The sequence below is a fragment of the Eubalaena glacialis genome, chromosome 18 (assembly GCF_028564815.1).
Source record: "Eubalaena glacialis isolate mEubGla1 chromosome 18, mEubGla1.1.hap2.+ XY, whole genome shotgun sequence".
NCBI classification, from domain to species: domain Eukaryota; kingdom Metazoa; phylum Chordata; class Mammalia; order Artiodactyla; family Balaenidae; genus Eubalaena; species Eubalaena glacialis.
This window is the reverse complement of record NC_083733.1, coordinates 57,228,032-57,237,993: the sequence shown is the minus strand read 5'-3', so window position 1 is coordinate 57,237,993 and position 9,962 is coordinate 57,228,032. Positions and strand designations below refer to the sequence as shown.

Genomic DNA, 9,962 nt, shown 5'->3' with positions numbered 1-9,962 from the left:
CGGTTCCCCCACTCCCCAGGAAAGTGCTCCAGCCAGAAGCATGCAGGGGGAGGGCTTCCCCTCGCCCCTCCCCTCCCGAAGTGGCATTTACAGCTGGAGGGGGGAGGAGAGAGGAAGATAGTTTTGAGCTTTGACGCCCCTCCCATTAAAAGCCTTCGCGGATGCGGGGCGGGGGGAGGAGGAGGTCGATGTTTTGCAAAAATAAACTAAGTCAGGAATTAACCGCATGGCTCTGAGACGGCGGAGTGCGGGGGCTAGGGCCCCTTCACTCCCCCTTCCCAGACAGAGATCAAGGCAGCATTGGAAGTGAGGTAAAGGCGGGGAGGGGGGCGTCCCCTCCCCACCCCCTAGCACCCTGGATGGTCCAGGGGACCTCACCAGCGCCCCCATGCCCATCCCTAGGGCGGGAATTATCGCCCCTACCACCCCAGCTTCTCGGGGCTGGATCTGGGCATCCGGGCAGGGAGCTTGGCTCAACTGGCCCCTTACCCGCCCCCCCCCCACAAGCTCAGTTATTGCATAAAAATAATGGAGCCCCAGCACCTGGGGTGGAGGTGGCGAGCGGGAAGGGGCCGAGATATGGCTATAGGGGCAGCAATCCCCCCACCACTTCTTGGGGTGCAGAAGTCCCCTCCTTTCCGGTGCCGGTCAGGGCGCGTCCGCAGTGTTGGTGGGACTAGAGCCCCCCGCCCCTGCGGAAGAGAAAGTGTCTTTGTGCCCACAGTGCGGGGAGGAGGGGCGGGGAGGTGAGTCAGGCCCTGCGGGTGGGAAGTCACTTCCGGCGCCCGCTGGCCCTGCGCTCCCCCGCCTCCCGCTTGGGATTGCCCTCGTCTGTGGACGACGTGGTGGGTTGTGTCTGGCCCCAGCGGGCGATCTCGGCGTGTTCCCCCACCGAGGCGGCCACAGCCTCCAGCCAGCCGTTCATCTCCTCCTGGAGAGAGAAACAGGACACAGTCTATATTTGGAAGAGAGGAGACTGATGAATCTAGAATCAGACTGCCCACTCTGAACCTAAGTTTCCTCATCTATTAAATGGATAATAATAACAATAACAGTAATGATGATGATGATGATGATGTAAATAGTTACATAGCACTTATTTTGTGCCTAGCTCTGTTCTAAGCACTTTTGTGGATTAATTCACTTAATCCTATGCATTTGGATTATATCTAACTCCCACTATAGAGATAAACAACAAGAAGCAATAATATCAGCAGACACAAAGCACTGTAATTTTACGGGCCCTGTAAGTGCTCTACCTGTATCAACTTATTTAATTCTCACAATAATCCTATGATGGAAAACTATTTTTATCTCCATTTTAAAGATAAGTAAAAGAGGCATGGAGGGAATAAAGGCCTACTTCATAGCCTCTTGTGATGATGAATGAGGTAACAAGTGTTACTATTTTCAGCATCTCTTCAAACCACCTCCATGCCTGCTCCTCCTCCCCTGACCTCTCTCCTTAGCCCCAGTCCCAAGGTCCACTCACATTCTTGTCTCTCACCCACCTCCTCCTCCCCTCCCCACAGGCCTGCCCTAGTCCAGCCTTGTGCTCTCCCACTTGGGTTCCTGCCCTGGCCACCTCCTGTGCTCCACACCTCCACTCTCGCCCTCTCCAATCTATCCTGCACATGGTAGCCAAACGGATCTTTCTTATGCATCACTGTAACCCTCCCTTGCTCAAAACTCTGCCATGGCTCCCTAGTGCCCTTAGAATAAACTCCAGCCTCCTCCGAATGACCCACAGTGTCCTTAAAGATCCAGCCTCTGGGAACCTTTCTGAGAACTTTCCTCCTTGAACTCTCCTCCAGCACAGTTAACCCTGTGCGATTCTGTACTTCTGGTTCTTTGCACTTGTAGTTCATCTTTTTTTTTTTTTTTTTAAGCTAACTCCCTCCCAACTTTCCAGTTTCATCTCAGAGGCCAAGGCAAGGAGGTTGGATGTTGTCCTGGGGCCTCCAGGCCAGCCCCTGATCTTCCACCTCCCCCCAGCTAGATTAGGAACTTCTTCTGGTTTCTCATTGCCCATGGGCTTTCCCATTTCAGCCCTGGTAACTCTGGCTTGTGCTTCTCCTCTTCACAGCCCCATCACTCTGGGCCAGGAGTCAGCCAGCTAGGTGGTTCACGAGGTCGAATAGGGGAGAGAAAGGAACAGATCTCACCTCATCTTTAGCCTGGAGCAAAAACTCACTGCCGTCCTGGGTTCTGTGGGAGAGGACACAGGATCTGGGGGCTCTGAGGCAGAGCCCCAGCCCACCCATCCACCAACCGTCCTCCAGGGAAGCAGGGTATTGCTGGGAGGGGGAAGGTGGGTCTTGGACCCTCCCTCTTGCCCATTGAGGGGGCTCACTGGAGCTTGAAGACGTGTTTCTTTTTCTTGTAGTCACTAGCCACCTCGCTGGTGGCCTTGTGCAGGCTGAGCAGTGGCTCCCCGCCATGTGTGCCCCCCGATGCTGGGCCCTTGGCGTCCTTGTAGAAGCCCAGCTCCCCCTTGCTGAGCACGCAGTACAGGCTCACCCACGACCTGGGGTGACGACATGGGGCTCAAGGCAGAGTCGCAGCACTCTGCCTGAGTACTCTTCATTAATACCCTTCATGGGCTGAATGTGCTTGAGCCTTCCTCCCTCTGGACCTTTGCCCTAGTTGGGCCATACACCTGGAGTGCTCTTCCTTATGGCAGTTGCTGAGCTGAGAGGAGGGTCTAAGTCTCTGGGTACCAAGCCTTTGTCCCGGCTGGGCCCTGCTGGGGTTGGCCTTCCTTATCCCCTCCCACACTGAGTTTCCTGAAGGCAACACTTAAGCTGTCTCCTCCACAGGCCTCTGCTTGGGCATGTTCCTCGCCACTCCTCCACCACCCCCATCCCGAACCCCGAATCCCCTGAAGGGAGATCTATTGGTCTATTGGTCTACTGTCTGGAGTGAGGAATTCTTGTCTCCCCATTCAGCGGAAGCCCCAACCGAGGAGGAAGTCTCCCACGATCAAAATACATCCAGGTGCCCCTGTTTATTCCCACCTTGGTCTCAGCACAAGGAGGAAAGACTACCTCCACAGGCAAAACCTCAATCTGTTCTGCCTAACTCCTTCTGCTTGTTCAACGCTTCCCTTATGGGCTCCACCTCTCCCCAGATTCTGCCTCTCAGTTGGACAAAAAAGGGTTGGACAATCCGGAGCTGGACTCCAAGAGTACACACATCACTGTTAGGCCCCCATCTGGAAACCTATATGAGGTGCCCCCCACCCCTCAGCCCTCAGTTTGGGATCAGGCCCTTCCTCAATTTGAAATTGAAATAAATGAACCCACCCCACTCACTGGTTGAAGGACCTCTCCAGGCTCCACCTCACGAGCCTTGAGAATCCTCTAGACTAGACCCCCCATCGTTTGCTATTAGCTCTAGTTAACTCTTGGGTTGGTTGCTATGAGATTGGGTAGTAATAACTTTTTCTTCAGGTCCCGCCCCCATCTAAGCTCCACCCACTCACCCATTGGACGCACTAACCTTAAGCCCCGCTCCTCCGGTTCACCGATTGATTCTTTGAAGTTAAGGCCCCCTTTTCAGGCCTCGCCTACCCCGCCACGGGTTGGGCGCCCTAAGGTTTAGCCCCACCCTCCTCTTCAGACCCACTTATCCATTCATTTGGCCCTGAGCTTGGGACCCGCCTTCCAAAGCCCCGCCCACACGCTCACCGGTTGGACGACTTGCGGTTAGCGTCGAGCTCGCGCTTGCGCAGCAGGAAGCCCTCGTGCTGCACTGTATGAGTGGGCGGTGGCGGAGGTGCGGGGGCGGAGCTGCCCTGGGCCGGGGCGGACCGCGAGCGCCGGCTTCCCCCGCCCTCACCACCCTCTCGGGGCCGCGGCCGCCGTCGCGGCTTGGGCCGGTCACGCGCCCGCGGCCGGTCCGGCCGAGGTGTCCGCTCGGGCGGCTCAAGCCCGTTGGGCAGGCGGCCGGGGGGAAGCTCGCGAGGCTGAGGCAGCGACGGCTGTGTGAAGGGAGGGGGAAGAGGGGTGCTGTCCATAGTGGGGTGTGGGAGCCATCTGTCTGGGGGAACTCACAGGTCTGGGGGTCCCATCTGTCTGCAGGGCAATCTGTCTTGAAGGCGAGTATGGGAGGATCTCAGGGTTGGAGGCCCAACTCTTAAGGGCTCCCCCGGTCTTGGGAGTGGGTCTGTCAGGACTCCTACGTTTGGAATCCCTCTCGATCTTAGGGGGAAGGGAGTTAGACCTATGGAGGTAGGGGGTGCAGGCAGGTAGATGTCCTAACATCTTTGTAGGAGGAATCTGGGGCCTCCTGTGTGTGTACGGCTGTCAGTAAGGAAATTTGAGACCCCCACTGGGCTAGAGAAAAAGTCCAGGACAGATGTGGGAAGAGTCTGGAGTCTACTTGTGTGTGTGGGCGGGGGGGAGGGGAGGGCGGTAGGAGTCTCTTAGGTCGGTGGCCTCATCTTTCTAAGGGAGAAAATTTCAGATTGTGGGAGGCATCTGGGGGCCCTCTCCATCCCCTGAGAGCCTCTGCAGGGTTCAGATAGGGGGGCAGGGCTAGGCACTGGTGTTTCTGGGATTCTGACTCCGGTTCTGAGGAGAGGGGCCCCCATACCCCCACCCATACCGAGGCTCAGCTTACCCCAACAGGGAGCCCTGGGCCTGCCTCTTTCTCCTGCAGCTGCTCCACAATGTCAGCCAGGGTGGCCTTCCTGGGGGTGGGGGGGGTGGGCACAGAAAGACCCAATGGAACTGGGATGCCTTCTCCCAGAGACCAGCCTGGCTGGCTAGAGGAGCCTCAACCTCTTAGCCTGAGATGCCAGGTCCCTGTCCACTTCTGCAGCTGCCTGTCTCAGATGTCTGCCTTACACACCACAGGTGCTCAGCACATGTCTGCCAAATGGAAGATGGAACCTCTCTCCCCTCTTGAGTTTTAAGCAACACAAAGACCAAAATGCAAACTGGTGCCTTCAAGCCCTTGAACATACTGTTGCCTTTTTCCACCCACCCCCTAAGCTTTCAAGCTCCCTGGACTTCCCCCATCCCAGCCCTGATCATTCTGGGTCACACTCTCTGGTGACAAGTCTGTTTCCCCCACTGGACTGTGAGCCCCATGAAAGCAGGGCTGGAGCTGGTTGGGTCATTGCTCTCCCCAGCACATACCACACACAGAGTGGGCACTCAGCCAATATTCACGAAATACAAAATTAAAAGGGGTCAGGAAGTCATTATCACTGAAACGTATTTGACCAAAGGCCTCTTTCTGGGGACACAGCTGGTTGAAGTGATGTGCACAACACACTCAGGATTCTGAAAGGCCTGGGTTCCAGTCATGCTTCACCCAAGCTGAGTGACTTGCCCTCTGTGAGCCTCAGTTGCTCCATCCATAAAATGGATATGATTACAGCACCCAGTTTATAAGGCTGAGAGAGACTGTGATAAAGGGTCTTAACTCCAATCAGGGAGGTGATGGTTCCACCATTAGCCCAGTGGAGAAACTGAGATTCAGAGAGGATAAAATCCCTGCCCAGGGTCATCCAGGGGATTTGATGCAGGGGTCAGAAACTCAGTAGCAGAGAACCTGCACCTGGAGGAAGCCACTGTCATTGTGGGATAGTGGGAACGACTCCCAACCTCTTCCAGCCTCAGTTTACATCTCTGCAGAATGGGTGCCACAAATGTATCTCCCTCCCTAGGCAGTTCTGAGCCCGGAAGCCCTCTCCACTGGGCCTGTGCGGCTCCAGGAGCCCTCCGTGTCCCCCTTCCTCCACTCCCTGGGCACATGGGGCCTCACCCCTTGGCCAGGTCTCCTCTGGTGGGCATCTCCTGTTCGCTGGACTCCTGCCGCTCCAACCGCCGCTCGCGCCGTTCGCGCCGCCTCTCCATCTGCTCGTAGCGGCCCAGGGTAAGGCTGTGTGCCACCTCATGTTCCGTTGACTCTGGCCGCTCTGGCCGCCGCCTCCGCGCAGCCTCCTCAGATTGCTCGGCCGATTCCTGCCGCTCCTGCCGCCGCCTCCTGGGCAGCTCCTCCGCGTGATCAGCGGACTCCTGACGCTCTGGCCGCGGCCGGACCTGCTCCGCTGCCGCGGGGGCCCCAGGGGTCTCCGCGGCGTCCTCTGGTGCAGCCGGCAGGGCCGTGGGCTCCACCCTCCCCGGGACCTCCGGCAGCCGGTCGATGCGCGGCTGGAGGCGCTCCGGCTTGAGCTCCTGGCGCACGTACCCCACCCGGGTCCGCACCTCGGCCGAGAGCGTGTCCGAGGCCCGGCGGGCCAGGGGCTCCAAGCCCCTCTCATAGCCCCCTGGTCGCAGCAGGGGCGCAGCCTTGGCCGCCAGTTCCGTAGGGTCTCCAAAGAACTTGCGCCCCAGTAGTGGGGTGGGTGGCTGCTTGCTCTGTTCTGCCTTGAGTTTCTCGATCTGGGGACAGAGGGGCCAGGCTCAGGTGGAAAGGCGGGGTGGGGGCGGGGCCTGGGAAGGTGGCTCTGGGTCGTCTAGCCTCACCACCTAGTTTATTAGTTATTAGTGAAAAAGCAAGGTTGTCCAGGCCTGTCTCTGCCAGGAGCTTAATTCCTATCTTCTCCTGCGAACACCTAGTGTTCTTTTAAGAATTGGCTAAATCATCACTTTCTCTAGGTGCCTTTCTGCCCCCCCCCCATTGCCTCCTTCCTTCAAGACCTTAAGACTTTTAATTACAATGGTCTCTTCTCCTCATTCTTCAAGTCTCAGATCAGACACCCCCAGGCCAAGACAAGTGTTTCTGGGCTCTCACGTCCCCCTGTGCTTCCCCCATCCTAGCCCTGGACTGTCGCTGGTGACAGGTGACAGGTCTGTCCCCTCCCCCCTTCAACCCTCTCCCCCAACCCCCGTACCCCCCAGGACTGGGAGCCCAATGAGGGTGTGTCTCGGCTCTCACTCAACACAGGGCTGAGCCCGTGTGTTTGTCTCATACAGAGAGATGGGTGTGGAGCCATAGGAGGGGCGCTGGGGCAGGAAATGGGGTGCTGACCGTGGTCAGGCGCCGTAGAGAGCTGAACTTTTCTTCCCAGGCCGCGGCCGCTTTGCGGAAGGCCTCGTGTCGCCGGATAAGCTGCTCCACCTCGTCCACGCTGCTCCCCAGCTCCCGGCTCTGCAGGAGCGGCTCCTGGGCCGTCAGCCAGGCATCAGCCACCACTGCCTCCTGGGCGAACTGATGCACTTCAAGCACTGAGGAGAGACATTTGGGGTAAGGGTGCTGGGGGCACCTGTGGGCCCTTCACGGGGGCAGTGGCTATTTTTTCTGGCCTTCCACACCCCCTCTGGCTTCCCAGCCCTGACCACTCTGGGCTCTGCAGGAAGGAGAGAGGCGGGGGCTATTTCTGAGGGCACCAGCTTCTCCCCTAGGTGTCTGCCATCAGGGAGTCAATGATAGGGCAGCTCCCTTGTCCACCCTCCCAGGCCTTCATGTTTGCTGCTGAGGACCCACGGGGTGTGCAAAGCATGACTGTCACCCTCTGGGCTTTTCCTGACACGCTGGGACACATCCCTGTGCCCTGTGTCTGGGGCCCCACTCACTCTGCTGCAGCCACTCCCAATGGCGGTCCCACTTGTCCGACACCTCCTCCTTCCTGGTTCCCAGCTTGTCCAGCTGTGCCTGTATCTGGGAGTGGCGGGTGGGTAGGGAGAGGCGTCAGGGGTGGCTCCCACCCCGATGGGCACAGATGGCAGAGGGAGACCCCTGCTCCCCTCCCACCTCATCAGCCACGGCACTCTTGTTAAGCAGCAGAGAGCGCCCCAGCTCCTGGCAGGCTGTCAGCTCGGGCATCCGTGCCTCCAGCTCAGTCTTCAGGCCCTGGTGGTAGTTCATGAGCACCTCCACCGATGACACGTCCCTACAGTGGGTGGTGGGTAGGAATCCGAGCCATGGGCCGCCTCCCTCGACCTCCCCCACCCCTCCGCATACGCAGCTCCTGATGAGCCCAAATCCCTGAGGCTGGGATTCCACACCACCTCGGGACACCCCCCTCCCATGATCAAGTTCTGAAGGGCCAATCTTCTTCACTGATTCAACGATTCCAACTTTCCCAAAGGGCTAAAATGTCCCTCTTTGGTGATTCTAACCTAGAATTTCAAGATCCAATTTTTCTAATTTTCTAAAGCTATACTTCTGAAGCTTCCACTAGCCAATGATTCTAACCTAAGTCTGTGCTGTCCCGTATGGTAACCACTAGACATGTGTGGCGGGTGAGCACTTGAAATGTGGCTGGTCTGACTTGAGATGTGTTAAAGTGTAAAGTGGACACCATATTTTGAAGATTTAGTATAAAGAAGAAGGTAAAATTATCTCAATAATTTTAATATTCACTACATGTTGAAGTAACAATATTTGGGGTATAATCGGTTAAATAAAATGAATTACTAAAATTAATTTTCACTTGCTTCTCTTTACTTTTTTTTAATGTGGTTACAAGAAAATTTTAAGTTATATATGTGGCTCACATTTGTGGCCTGCATTGTGTAACTATTGGACAGTGCCGTTCTAAGCTGTTATATGGCCAAAGCAAAATTCCAAATTTCTGAAGGTTCTGTCAGTCAACAAGCGTAGCTTGATAAGACTTAATACGTCCAGGGACTTCTCTGGTGGTCCAGTGGTAAGGACTCCACGCTTTCACTGCTGAGGGCCTGGGTTCGATCCCTGGTTAGGGAACTAGGATCCCACAAGCCACACGGTGCAGCCAAAAAAAAAAAAAAGACTTAATATGTCCAAATTTATTTCTGATGGTCCCACATTGTAATGATTCCTACCTAAGACTTAGTATGCCTAGAACAATCTCCCTGATTCTCCCCTATCTCCCAAATGTACCCTCCCCGAAATTGTCTACCTCAGTAAATTCACCCATCATTCATCCGTGACTCCTCTTTTTCCCTCAGCCCCTTAAGCTAATCCATCAGTCAAGACTGGACATTTATAACTTGAAAACATATTCTGTGAAATGATATGAAATCTGAGATTTGTTTTAAAATAACTCCGTCAAGGGTGGAGGGGACGTTCGGGAGTGTATAGATGAAGATGGGCCAGGTGTTCACTGTACACACGTGGGTTCCCTATGTGTTACCGCTACATCTGTGTAGAGGTGAAATTTTCCATAATGAAAAGATTTTCTCAATTCCTAAAATCAATCACGCCGCCTCATTTCTTCAACGGCCACACTGGGCCAAGCCAACGTCACCTCTCACCTGGATGATGGCAGCAGCCTCCTGACTGGCCTACCTGCTTCCACCCTGGCTCTCCACAATCTATTTGCCACAGGTACCTGGAGTGATCTTTCTCAAATGTGTATCATATCACATCACTCCCCTGCCCTAAGCTCTCCCATGGCTCCCATCTCACTCCAAGCAAAGGGAAACTCCTCACCATGCCCTATTGCCCCTCTAACGTCACTTCCTACCATTCCCCACTCTCCCCCCTCACTCCATCCAGCCACAAGGACCACCTAGCCTTTGCTGAAACATGTCTAACGACAGCCTACTTCAGGGCCTTTGCACTCGCTGATCCCTCCACCTGGAAGACCCTTCCCCCCAAAACTTTACCCAACTCACGATCACTTCACTCAGGTCCCCTTACCTTGCTCTATTTTTCTTTTATTACTCGCTGAAATAACATTACGTGTTTGTTTATTTACTTATCTGTTGCCTGCTTCCTCCCTCAGAATGTAAGCTGCATCAGGGCAGGGGCTGGACCTTGCTCACCATCTGGCATACAGTAGGCATCAATAAATATTTGCTGAGTAAACGAATGCAGGCTCAAGGCCCTACAGTTCACAAAAACAATGTTATGTATCCACCACTCTCCAGGCCCTTGTTTTCCTGGACACACTGCTGGGCTAACATTTCCCAGCCTCCCTGGCAGATAGGTTGGGACCACTGAGCCAACAGAACATGAGTGCAGGTTTAATCCCTAAAAGCTCCCATGGTATCCTCCCGCTCTCTTTTTCTCATCTGTAGCTG

The 9,962-nt window shown here is 55.4% G+C and overlaps 1 protein-coding gene across 1 annotated transcript in view; it reads right to left on the bottom strand.

Annotated features, from left to right (window-relative positions):
• Positions 1-540: 540 nt before the first annotated feature.
• The window catches only part of SPTBN4 (spectrin beta, non-erythrocytic 4), a 70,291-nt gene continuing 60,869 nt past the window's right edge, over positions 541-9,962 (bottom strand). Inside the window, exons 27-35 of the mRNA XM_061174409.1 lie at positions 7,708-7,846; positions 7,530-7,614; positions 6,985-7,181; positions 5,776-6,395; positions 4,624-4,693; positions 3,690-3,982; positions 2,354-2,527; positions 2,166-2,208; positions 541-931 (exon numbers count right to left, since the gene is read on the bottom strand). Of these exons, the coding sequence (XP_061030392.1) occupies positions 773-931; positions 2,166-2,208; positions 2,354-2,527; positions 3,690-3,982; positions 4,624-4,693; positions 5,776-6,395; positions 6,985-7,181; positions 7,530-7,614; positions 7,708-7,846 (1,780 nt within the window). The 3' untranslated portion in view covers positions 541-772. The remainder of the gene's footprint in view (positions 932-2,165; positions 2,209-2,353; positions 2,528-3,689; positions 3,983-4,623; positions 4,694-5,775; positions 6,396-6,984; positions 7,182-7,529; positions 7,615-7,707; positions 7,847-9,962) is intronic.